This window comes from Convolutriloba macropyga, chromosome 15, assembly GCF_964194025.1.
Source record: "Convolutriloba macropyga chromosome 15, txConMacr16.3, whole genome shotgun sequence".
Lineage (NCBI taxonomy): Eukaryota > Metazoa > Xenacoelomorpha > Acoela > Convolutidae > Convolutriloba > Convolutriloba macropyga.
In genome coordinates this window covers 30,401,779-30,415,492 of record NC_134482.1, presented here as the reverse complement: position 1 = coordinate 30,415,492, position 13,714 = coordinate 30,401,779, and the positions used below count along the sequence as shown (strand labels likewise).

The 13,714-nt window shown below is 37.9% G+C and overlaps 1 protein-coding gene across 1 annotated transcript in view; it reads left to right on the top strand.

Annotated features, from left to right (window-relative positions):
* LOC142354145 (spectrin alpha chain, non-erythrocytic 1-like) overlaps window positions 1-13,714 on the top strand; it is a 201,999-nt gene that overhangs the window by 30,528 nt on the left and 157,757 nt on the right. The window contains exons 4-6 of the mRNA XM_075406411.1: window positions 13-114; window positions 538-675; window positions 1,102-1,293. Coding sequence (XP_075262526.1) covers window positions 13-114; window positions 538-675; window positions 1,102-1,293 — 432 coding nt within the window. The remainder of the gene's footprint in view (window positions 1-12; window positions 115-537; window positions 676-1,101; window positions 1,294-13,714) is intronic.

Here is a 13,714-nt window from a genome sequence, read left to right as displayed (position 1 = left end):
GCCGTGTTGCAGAGGGATTTTGCAACAGAGAAGAAAGACATAGTGAAGTGCACAGATCTGGCCAATCAGATGATAGAACAGGAACACCCCGAGACAGAGGAAGTCACCAAAATGGTCAGTTTACTAATCAATACCGATTGCTGTTTGGAAACTGATTTGATGAAATTTTTAGGTTTAGTTCTAAAGGACCATATCAACGTTGTTATCAGCAATCAAGTTGAAAGGTCAATTAATTTCTATGAACTTCGAAAATCGTGGAACAAATTAATCTTAACGAGATATATTCCTGCCAGGTAAAATTTAAAACGAAATAATGCGCTAGTGATAAATGATTATAACACCACTTGGATTTTCTAGTCCAGTGTACAACTGAAAAGTCTTTGCAAAGAAAATCGTGATGATATTTGTTCTTTTGTTTATAAGTTACATTTTTTTCCAGTTAATCTGAAAACTACCTATTAATCAGTCCTTAAAATGGTTAAGTTTTTCTCAATTAAAGTAGTAATGATTTTTCCCCAATTGAGTTTTTTATTTCAGAAAGACAAACTGATCTCTTTGTGTGATTCTCTGGAAGAGTTCCTGAATGAGCGGAAGATCAAATACCAGCAATGTCTAGACTATCTTCAACTCAGACTGGATATTGACCAGTGCCAGGACGCATTCAACAAGTTTGATGTCAGTGACACCAACTAACACTTAGTTCATTGATAACAATTGAATTTAACCATAAAATTACATTTTACATTAAAATCATCTCCGTTCACGTTTCTTTTTTTTTAAAAAAAGGGAGCGAAAATCCAATCAAGCCTTATTAACCGTACCTAAGCTAAATAAATACTTGATACTGTGAATGTGGACTACAGTATTCGCAGCTATTCTGCCTCCCTCCCCTTTTCTGATTAGCACAGTTAGTGGGATAGGTGGTTTATCGGTGGGTGGGGAGGGGTAGGGCTTAATTAAGCAGCATCCCTCTCCGCCCACTTACACACAACCCACCTGTTACCTTAATGTGACTGTAACTTTTAAAAGTTACAGCTACAATTAGGTAAGGGCGGACAAAGAATTGCCCAGAATATACGTCTATTGCTGTTTTTTTTTCAGGAAGTGCTAGACTCTGACGATCTGGGCGATTCGGTGGAGACAGTTGAGTCTTTAATAGCTAGACTGGATTCGCAGTTCCAGTCCAAGTTTGTTCCACAGAAGGAGATGATGGTCCAGTTGGGGAAGATCAGCCAGGAGATAGTGGAAAGCGAGCACTATGAGACAGAACACATTGAGGATATGAACAATAATGTATGTTTCATATTCCGATCTTATTATTGTTATTTTCAAGAAGTTGAGAAAAATTTTACGTCAAGATCGACCTTGACCTCAACATATTGAATGTATTTTATATAAACCTCTACATGCACAGAAAACCTTTAGCAGATCTTACAAGTTAAACATAATTTGGTAGAATCTTGTGAGATCTTACAAGGTATCCACTCTGTCTCGACCCGGAGATTCATCAGTAGAAATAATGCTCTATCAAAAGCATTATTTACAATAAACGGTTGCGTAATGTACTGTAGTCATATGAATAAAAGGGACAAAAATCGATACTTTAACAAGAGATTTCCAAAAAAGCTGTGTAACCTGTGTTCGGAAATCCCCTTTTCAACCTGCATGATCCATAAGTTTCTCCCGTTTTTAAGCCACTGCGTTAAAGATTTAAAAAAAACCTCAACTCGTTTTTGGCAATATACGGGTCTACTGGTGGATTGATTTATTTTCCAGAATTGTAGGCTAAAATTTCTAAAACACTCTTTTCAATTTTTCTCTTAAAAATCTATATCAACAAAAAGTTTTCTACCAACAAAATTAATCTTTTCAATCGTGTCTACTTTTTACGGTGTTCAAAGCGGAAGCACTTATTTGTTAATTTTGTCGACAACAGACATTTGTCAACAGACAGACAAACGAGCAGCTAGCGATCAGTTGGATCTTTCTCGCTGCTTTCAAATTCGCTTTTCTTTTTCATCGTTCGATTTTCAAGGCCATACTATTGTCTTCAAATATACCTTCTGCATGCAAAATGGCTAATTCAGATCCTGTTAATGCAAATGGGTCAACCGAAATATGCGAAATGACTAAATTAGTTAAAGAAATTATGATCAGAATTACATCACTTGAGCAAACAGTTAAATGTCAAGTAGATACCATTCGTATACTGAAAAAAAAAACGTTGATGAGCTTCAAAATTGTATGTCGGCCCAAGAAAATACTCAAGCAAAGACTGCTTGATTTTCAAAAACTTCCCAATTAACCCATTTAGCAAAAACTTCTTTTATGATGTTTGCAAAGCAATTTACCCTTACTTCAATTATCAAATTACGCCTGATGGAATCAAGGCATGCCATCTCTTGAAGCCTTTTAAAAACGGAATGAACCCAATAGTTGTAAAATTTTTTTATTTCGACGATAAGGATCTTATCTTCAGCCGGCGAATAAAATTATCGGATAAATTAAACGGGGGTAAAAAATTAATTATCTATGAGAGGCTCCCCCCAAAGATGCTGAAAATGTGAACAAGTGCAATTAAATTGGGTTCATTACAACAAGATGGAACTGCCAAGTAAAAGTTTTTGGAAATAATTTAAATGGTAACTACAACTCCTGTGCTGTAAATAGTATAAAGGCGGTTGACGAGCTCAAAAATTGTGCAATTAAGAAACGGGAAACTTCAGTTGCGGGGGTTTTGTAAGAAGCGACAGTACACTTCAAGTTGATTCACCTAATCATATAGACGAAAAACTGAAAACAAAATTTGAACCCTTTTGAGAAAAAGACTACAAACAATAAACACTCAAGAAAACATAAGCGGGATTCACCTGACGACCCAGTTAATTGCAAGAAAGTACAGTTTGATCTATCAGCTACGCCGAGAAGCAGTAACATGGCTCTATGTTCCGAGGATGTTAATGATACTGTGGATGGGGCAGCGAGGGAACAAGAATGTGCAAACTCTAACTTAAAACTTTTGATAAATTATAGGGGAGTACGTTTTCAAAAACGAATTACAGGCGATAGGTAATCCTTGTATACTATCCCTTAACATACAGTCCTTAAAATCCCATCATGACCAGCTCAACTGTTTTCTTAAAAACTTTCAAAAACAACCTAGGCTAATTACTCTAAGTGAAACAAGGCTTAACGAAAACTATAACCTGGGAATATACTAGGTTATGAAATAGTAGTTGAGTCAAGAACTGGAAAAAAGGAGGAGGTATGGCTTTGTTGGTGAAATCTGAAATCAGCTTTGAAAAAATCCAAATGCCAATAACTACATCTTTTGAAAAAAACTACAATTAAAACGGAAAAAGACAACAAGTTTTTTTTACAGTTATTTACAGACCACCAAACAAGAGTTTTGAGAGTTCGAAGACTTAATACAATATACGTCCAATATCAAAAATCATTGTATTTGTCGTGACTTCAGCATAGATATTTTGTCAAAGTGTAAAACTGTTTTCAAATGTGAACTATTGATGAAAAATTTCCGCTTTAAGGTGCTTATTGGAATACCAACCCGCGTTGCTGAAACTAGAGAAAGTTGTCTCGTCTCGATCATTTCCTTGTGAGAGAGCATCATAAAACTATTACAATCAAAACGTGCCTTAGTGATCATTTTACAGTTCTACTGTTATGGAATGACGAAATGGAGACGAAAAACTGTTTCACACATAAATTTTGTGGTCTTGGAAAATTGAAAAAAGAACAAACTTGTTCAAATTAATTGTTCTGCTTATAAACTGAATTGCAAATATTTGAAAAAAATCCAGACATGAATGTTGAAAACAGGATATCTGCGTTGGTTAATGTTATGAATACATTATTGGATCGATTTGCACCTTGGAAGAAATCGCGAAAAACAGCGACATGGTACAATAAGAAAATAATATCCCAGATACATAAACAAAATCAGCTTTTTAAAAATTGGATGTAAGAAAAAACTGATGAAAACTGTTCAAGTTGCAAAAAGCAGAGAAATATAATTACGTTGAGAAAAGGAAATTTTATAATGCCTTGGTTGGAGCTGATAAAACGAAAAAAGCTTGTTTCAGGCATATCAAACAATTTGCAACAAGAAAAAAGGCAACATATGTAACGTTGTACCAAATATTCTGAACAATTTTTTTGCAAAAATTGGCAAAAATCTGTCTCGGTCATTTAAATCTCCTTCTATAGAGAACAGTAAAATCAAAAGAGTTGAACAGAGCTGCGTTTTCTTTCCACATTATCAAGTGAACTACGTAAAATTTTCTGGTGTCTGAAAAACAAATTTCTGCTGATCATGATGGGTCAAACAGCGAAATTGTTAAGATTTCATTACCGGTAATATGTGATTACTTATGCAATGTTTTTAACACCTGTTTTGAAAAAGGATATTTCACCTCACCATTTAAAAAAGCAAAAGTGATTCCTTTGTACAAGGAGGGCAGTAAAATTGACCCTGAGAACTACAGTCCCATTAGTCTGTTAACTTCGATTTCCAAAATTGTTGTAAGTTTGATCAAAGGAAGAATTATGAGTTTTGTTGGCAGACATAGAAGTTTAACCCCAAAGCAGAGCGGATTCCAACCAAAAAATCGTACAGCAATGCATTAATAAAGTTCACTGAATTCATCTCTGAGGCACTAGAACAAAAACTATCTGGTTTGTCATTATTCATTGATTTAAAAAAGCTTTTGACACAGTCAACCATCAAATTTTGATTTCAAAGCTAGAAAAATATGGTTTTAGATGAAAAACACTTGATTCATTTAAAAATTTTTTCTCTGGCAGATCACAATATGTTTTTTGAACAAAAAGACGTCAAACTCCATTGATCCTAATTACAGCGTACTGCGGGGATCAATATTAGGGACAACTTTCTTTCTAATATACAACAATGACATGGCCCCAATAAGGCCCCAATGCTGCTCGAACTCGGAAGTAGATTTGTATGCAGAAGATACTACCATAACTTTGTGCTCAGTTAATGAAAATGTTAAATTATCCTCCGATGTAAAAAATCTTAAGAAATGGTTTGATCTGAAGTGTTTAACCATCAATGAAAACAAATGCATGCTGATGCTTTTTGGCCGCAACAAAAAAGCTAAATACCTAAACGGTGTTTTCAAAAACGTTCAAACCAAAGATGAATGTAAATGTTTGGGTTTTAATATTGACGTATCGTTGAAATTTTTGTACCACTGTAAAAAAAGGTATAAAAGTTAGCAAATTTTCGGGCGTTGCCTTTAAGGCAAGAAATTATTTCACTAAAAATCAAATGTTAACTTTTTACAATGCCCATGTGAATTACACAAAAGAATTTGGTCCTTTAATATACGGAAGCACTAATAAGACACATTTTGACGAAATTTTTAAGATGCAAAAAAGAATATGTAGGGCCATTTTCTTGAAACGAAAAAAAAGGATGCGATTAAGAATATCAAGACAAAATATCATCTTCTTACCGTTTATGAACTTTTTGCTAATAATATTTTCAAGTTTATGTTCGACGAACTCAGAAAACCTGATTCAGCCTATTTCAAATTATATTTGCTCAGAAACCATCGTGAAACAAGAAGAGTCTCGCACAATTTTTTACCTATACCCAATTCAAAAAACATTAAAAATTCACTGCGGATCAAAGTTATCGTAGCGTACAATTTCGCGCAAGAAAATAATTTTATTCCTGAAAGCATAAGAGAACTGACTCCAGATCAGCTCAGAATTTTTTTAAGATCCTTTACTTACCTATATATTCAGGATAGCTATGAAGTGTTCAATTTATTTTTTTTTTGACTTCCTGTAACTTCAGTTGGTTTTCGTAAATATTATACCGGGTTCTTGCTAGATGAGGCTCTAGTCTCTTCAAGGGTCCGTCCAGGCGTAACCTCTTTTAATTAAAATTTGTTTTGTTTAATTAATGTTATGTAGCTGGTAAATGAAATTCAATTCAATGAAATTCAATTCAATTAATTTCAGACTCTCTAAAGGTAATAAAAAACTTTATGCAATTTTAATGACTTGTAATGAAAGTATGAGCAAGAGGAGCATTTTTTAACACACGTACCACGTCATAAGTTGCCGTTTAATCAGAAAAAAATTCTATTCTATTTTCAAATCCCGTTTAGTTTTAGTTTAGTAGTGGATAGAAGGGAAAACATGTTGCATTAAACTCATATACTTGTTTTATTTTGTCCCACAGTATAATCTGAAAATTAATTTTCAATTAGCTCCAGGCGATCCTTGAGGTACGGCCAATTGGGCTAATTTTATACTTGAACTTTTGACCCTTTGAATTTCACTCTTTTCGATATATTGTCCTTTGGATCTTCTGTTGACCCACCGTAAAAGAAATCAAAATGTTACACCGAGATACAAAAAAACGAGATAATAGGGCAATAGATATACAAATCAAAATGCTTACAACCAGCTCACTAAGCGTTCAAGATAAATAACACTGTAAGAATCCACCAGAAATTCTTTTTTGTAGTAGTTATACATACTAAATACATACATCAAAATTTATTATTAAGAAAAGTTTTGAACGATGACTCATAGAAAGATCATACTTGACCAACAATTGCAATGAAAAGACCATGATGACCCCAATTAATCTACAAAAGACTATAACCTGACCTTTTGTGAATAGTCGGACCTCGCCAAGGTTTTGAACACCGTGCATCAGGTCAACAAACCATATGCAAAAATATTGTGTTTGTTTTACATTGGCATAAACTTGTAAAGCTATCGAACTTTTCCAAAGTTAAAACCAAATTTTTTAAAAAAATTTGTGTATCTGGAACTAAGATGCTCATTGTATTAATAGTTATGATATCAGCAAAAGACTGAACAAAAAGAAAAATTGTGCACTTTTGAACTACCTACATTATGTCGGAACATTTCAAAGTTTATAATGATAGTTCGCATCAGATGGTTCGGGGCACGTTGAGAGCGACTCAAAATTAATCTAAATATTCGGTTTCTGAATTATCAGGTAGTCCAAACTGATTGTAGGAATGGAAAGTTAAACTTAAGCGTTTTTCGGAAAAGAACCAAATTAATACTGACCTTGAAATATTCTCATCACAAAAGCGAATTCTAAATTTGAAATTGTACAAAGATAATAATGGTGAAGAAATTTAAACTGATGAGAACGGTTGAATAAGTAAATATTGACTCTGATAAAGATTATATCATAGATTGAACACCAAAATTCTCACCCACGTAATATTGGATTAAAAACCCAAATTAGGGGCCTAAGTTATCAAAGTCATGAATGACCTTCTGAACACTTTTCCCAAAAAAGGTATTTTTCACACAAAGATTCGGAACATTCGGTAAAAATAGGACTAAACTATCATAACCAAACATAGATAAGCAGTATATATGCGGCTCAATTTTAGCCAGTTTTTGTAACCAAAAGCAGTCTGAAAATAATTATATTTTCGTGATAATCCGAATTGCGGAGTAAATTTTATTAGACGAGTGAGTTACCCGATCTCTGTCGTGGTACTGGAAATTTTAATAATTGTTTGAACTAGTATACTCTGGTAAATATACTTTTCGTTAAATTAACTTATTAAATTTTCCACTACTTTCTCTTTTTAGACCTTTATTTATAACTTAGTAGAGCGTAAACTGGTATCTAGTAGGTATTTGCTAAACATTTCGATACCTGGCACTCATAAGCATTTGTAACTAGTTGTTCTGAAGGAACCATAGCCTTCTAATAATTAAGATTGGGTAAAACTTATTAGTTTTTTGGTTTTCTGTTAATCAACAGCGTAATTGTAGAACTTTAGTAACTTCACAATACATCTCTAAAGATCTGAAATCATACTCAATCTAGCTTAAATTTATTGGATTTAAATTAGTTTGGTGGTTAGTAAAGTAGTGATCAACAAATCAATAATAAGGTTAAGTTCGTTTAACGAACTGGAAAGCAGCATCGAATCCCGGAAAACACCAAGACGATAGATTTCTGAGAGTATTAATTGGCCAAGCTCCTTCTAGGAGACCGCATAGTGAAGCCACTCTGAGGGTAGCTGCTCGCAGAAGACTTGGCAAGTTAAGTTAACCCATGTAGTATGGAATGGTGAACCAAGTAGACAATTAAAATGGTCTGCAGTAACCTGAAGTAACTGATGGGCAATCCCTTAACGCTCTATCAAGTTGGTTAATACTCGTCTGTTTGGGTTGTGGAGTGAACACCGACCAGCTCTTCACGTCATCTACTATTTGTTTGATATTGGTTGATAGATTAATTAGAAAGTGAATCGAGGACCTGGTATAATTCTCAATCTTCGAGTCACCAATTTATTTCATTTGGTAAAACACTTCTTAGAAGCTAAAATATCATACAACATAGAGAGGCATAACAAACATATTCTAATATCATCATTATTACTGGCAATTGACTACAGTTCTATAGCGCCTGAAAATGCTTTCTTTAGGACTTGAACGGAGGGCCTGGTATAACCCTTTAGTTTAGTTATGAGTAGTAGGTTTGTGAAGTTACTATCCAGTCCAGTAGTTTTCTCTAAAGATAGATTCTGTGAACAATTGTGGAATTGTGAATAGGGTAAAACTTACGCCCTAAATATTCAAATTCTATATTGGCGACCACAGAGGGATTCTTCTGATTAGAAGTTGGTTTTGCTTTTTAAAAAGAAAAAAACGCAAAATTAGAATTTGAGAGAATCGATGAAATTGGTCTTTGGAATACGTTCCAAAGGTAAAACTCATCTATATTTTTTTCGTGTCATTTGGTTTTGCATTGAAAAATACTTCAATTACCAAAAAAGAACAACGCAGCAAACAACCAGCAACAGCAACAACAGAACCAGGCGAACAATCAGCCGCAAATAGTCGTAGCACCACTTCTTCTCACCCCCCTTCGATACCCCAGCCGCGACTTCAAGAGTTTCGAAAGAAGGGTTCGACACTTCGAATTCATGTCAAATGCCAATAATTGGGATGACCATAGACAACGCGAGGTCCTACCCACGTGTTTTGAACAGTTATGCGTTAGATGAGTATTACAATCTTCCCAATCATTACATTCAACAAGTGCAAGGACAATCAGCCCCGACCATAGCGAGAGTTTTGAACGCTCTTAACAACAGAACGGGCGACTTTCCGAACGCGCGGAGTGCCCGCACTGAATTCTAAAATCTTCAACATTTGGAATCAGAGTCCATCCAAGAGTTCTCAAGGCGAGTTCGGAAGTAAGGAGAGGCAGCCAATGCTCATCTTGATGTTGCGGGACGACAGGAAGCTAACAAAGATGCCTTATTGGACGGACTGTTGGACAGCGAAATCAGATATACACTCCTGAAGGAAGAACCGAGAGCTACAATGCAGCTACACAACGGGCCCTTCCTCTAGACGCCATCAGTAAAGCGGAATCCAGTCGACTGCGCGGACAAAGAAGCGGATATGTGAGATGGACAAAGGGTGAACAAGATCATGATGAGTCAGTAACAGCTGACTTTAGAGCACTCAACACCAGTCTGTCATCGGGCTTCAATCAAATGATCGAGTTTCAGACCAGAAGCTTCAATAAAATGCTAAAGTGGCAAGAGCGACATACACAGATCATGGGGAAGATTCTTGAGACCCAAACAAGATTTCTATCCGAATCAAGTCAACCAAGATTTCAGAGTAGAAGTCCGGGTAGACCGGAAGGCTTTCGACACAGAACGTCTGCGATGCAGTGCTAAAATTGCCGCGAGTTTGGGCACTTGTCAAATCAGTGTCCACAGAAAGGAATAATACAACCGGATGTATCCGCAAACTTGGACACCGATAGACAATCATTTGTAAAAAGCATTTTACAGAGAGCGAACCCAGAGCAAGTGAGCAGTATCAACAAAGTTCAAGCCGAAGTGGTCTGTGGACCTACAGTCTACGTGATGGTTGATCTGGAGGGACAAAAACACAAAGCGTTAGTGGATAATGGGAGCAATGTGAACATTCTATCAGATAAAGCTTACTCACAGTACGAACAGCGTTCCAAACTCAGACCTTTCCGGGAACAAGTTCTTTCGGCCACCAATGGTACTTTCGAAATACTTGGCGTTTTTACTGGCGAAACAACGTTCGACACCGGGGTTATAGTGAAAGCCGATCTCCTGGTGACCCCAAACACAGACGTGCCTTTCATACTTGGAACCCAGGTGATGGAGGAGAATAAAGTATCAATGGACTTCCATTCTAGGCAGCTGATGATGGAGAAAGAAAGCAATGTTGTAAATTTGCAATTTGCCTATAAACCTGAAGTCCCCAGGCACGTACATCTTTGTGAGACCGAAGCAGAATCCGGTCTTGATCAAATTGAAACAACGGAAGGAACACAGCACGTTGTAACTGCAGAAACAAACCTAACCCGATCATGCGATGAAGAGTTAGAACAGATTTGTTCTTTAGCAATTCCAGACAGAAACCAACAAACAGACGACAGAAGGACACTGCTACGAGAGTTCAGAGATGTGTCTGCAATGAACGACATCGAACTTGGACAGACACACTTAGTTCAGCATGAAATTTACACAGGTCATCCGCTGCCCATCAAGCTTGCACCCCATAGATTTGCACCTGGAAAGATCACTGTGGTTAAGAAGGAGATTGAGGACATGCTAGCACGTAACATTATCCGACCATCAAACAGCCCGTACAGTGCACCAATCGTTCTCGTTACCAAGAAGGATGGGAGCAGTCGAATGTGCACAGACTTCAGACGACGAAACGAAGTTACAAAGAAAGACGCTTTGCCCCTCCCGCGAACTGACCAGATACTGGATCATCTTCACGCAGCCACGATTTTCTCAAGCCTCGACCTAGCCTCTGGATATTGGCAAGTCCCATTAGCTGAGAGGTCTATACCTAAAACTGCATTCGTCACTCCCGATGGTGGACACTACGCGTACCTAAGACTTCCAATTGGACTTCGCAATGCACCGGGAACCTGTCAGCGACTTATGACAGGCATCTTCAATGAATATCTCTTCTCGTTTCTCCTCATCTTCTTGAACGACGTTCTGGTGTTTAGTAAGAATGTGGAGAAACACGAAAAACCTGTGCGCCTCGTTTTTCACGCTCTTCGCCAGGCCAATCTTAAACTCAAACCCAAGAAATGCCGCCTCTTTCAAGAATCCGTAACCTTTCTAGGATACAAACTGAGCCCAGAGGGAATTGCATCAGATGAAAACTAACTCGTTGCAGTACGGGACTGGAAAGGATCATAAAACGTTACCGAAGTGAGGTCTTTTATTGGATTTTGCAGTTACTACAGACGTTTCATCAAAACCTCTTCACCAGATAACAAAAAAGAAGAGCCGTTTCACTGGCAACACTGAATGCCATAATGCGTTCGAGAAACTGAAAGGAGCTTTGATTGATAGCTCAGTACTCAAGCATCCGGACTACAACTCTCCTTTTATCGTGGACACGGATGCAAGTGACAACAGTCTAGGCGCAGTACTCTCGAATATTGTCGATGGATTAGAATACCCAGTGGCTTTCGCGCGCAGAAATTTGACGCCAGCAGAATGTCATTACTCAACAACAAAAAGAGAAGCATTAGCAGTCATTCAGGCGATGAAATGGCTTAAGCCTTACATTTGGGGAACTCAATTTGTGCTCAGAACAGATCATGCATCGCTACAGTGATTATTTAGACAAAAAAATGACGGGATGATATTCAGGATGCCTCAAAGACTGCAAGAATTCGATTTTCAAGTAGTACATAGACCAGAAGACAAGCACGGGAATGCAGATGGACGGTCAAGACAGTGCAGCATCACACCTGAGTGACTGAAGCTGAGAGACCGGTTATGTTTGGAAGTTGCCCAACAGCTAACTCTTTGGAAGACGCCCTCGGAAGAAATAACTTAGTTACAGCCGAGGACGCGAACGAACCAATGAGTATCCAATTTCAAAAAGACGTAAATTCGATTAGGCTGGCTCAAAGAAACGATCCTTGCTTACGTCTCATCTTACAATGGGCAAACGCTGAGAAGCATCCAGACCTAAATCCGCTGAGAGACTAAAATTAAGAGGGCAAACGCAATAGCACAAGGAGAAGATGCAGTAGCGATGTGGGGCCTCTGGGACCGGATGGAACTGACTGACGGCTTGCTGTACAAGAAGTGGCATGTGGAAGAAGCAATGCAACCCAAAAACAACTTGTAGTACGGCAGGGACTCAGAGAGACAGTTTTGGAACAACTTCACGATTTAAAACTCAGTGGAGGCCATTTTGCTTTTCAAAAAACCTTGGACAGGGCAAGACAGAGGTTTTGGTGGCCAAATATGAGAAAAGACATTGAACAAAAATGTGAGAACTGCACCCTGTGTCAAGCACGAAGTACCGCTGGAAAAAAAGAATAACCCCTCTCCAAACAATCAACGTTGGGATCCGATTCAGCAAAGTGGCAGCAGATATCCTGGGACCTGTTGTCCGAGCAAAGACAAGCGGTGCAAAATACATACTCGTATTGACGGACTATTTCACGAAATACGTGGTTTGCGTTCCCTTAGAAAGCTACGGCCGAAGATGTTGCTTGAGCAATTGTGGAGAACTTGGTTTTGATGTTTGGAGCACCTGATTACCTTCACACCGATCAATCATTAAATTTCTGTAGTGAACTACTACTAGAAGTGTGCAAAATTTTGTGGAATAGAGAAGCCAAGAACATCTCTACATCACCCGCAGGGAAATGATACGGTAGAACGTCACAACAGAGTTGTTGCGGATGTTATTTACAAATACTGCGCAACAATCCAAGTAGCTGGGATCAAATGATTCCCTATCTTAACTTCGCCTACAATATGACCGAACACAAAACAACAGGACAGACTCCAATCTCACTTGTGCTTGGACAAGAATGCAGATACCCGATTGACCTGCTACTCCTCATCTTCTTGAACGACGTTCTGTCTGGTGTTTAGTAAGAATGTGGAGAAACACGAAAAACCTGTGCGCCTCGTTTTTCACCCCCTTCGCCAGGCCAATCGTAAACTCAAACCCAAGAAATGCCGCCTCTTTCAAGAATCCGTAACCTCTCTAGGATACAAACTGAGCCCAGAGGGAATTGCATCAGATGAAAACTAACTCGTTGCAGTACGGGACTGGAAAGGACCAGAAAACGTTACCGAAGTGAGGTCTTTTATTGGATTTTGCGGTTACTATAGACGTTTCATCAAAACCTCTTCACCAGATAACAAAAAAGAAGAGCCGTTTCACTGGCAACACTGAATGCCATAATGCGTTCGAGAAACTGAAAGGAGCTTTGATTGATAGCTCAGTACTCAAGCATCTGGACTACAACTCTCCTTTTATCGTGGACACGGATCCAAGTGACAACAGTCTTGGCGCAGTACTCTCGAATATTGCCGATGGATTAGAATACCCAGTGGCTTTAGCGCGCAGAAATTTGACGCCAGCAGAATGTCGTTACTCAACAACAAAAAGAGAAGCATTAGCAGTCATTCAGGCGATGAAATGGCTTAAGCCTTACATTTGGGGAACTCAATTTGTGCTCAGAACAGATCATGCATCGCTACAGTGGTTATTTAGACAAAAAAATGACGGGATGATATTCAGGATGCCTCAAAGACTGCAAGAATTCGATTTTCAAGTAGTACATAGACCAGAAGACAAGCACGGGAATGCAGATGGA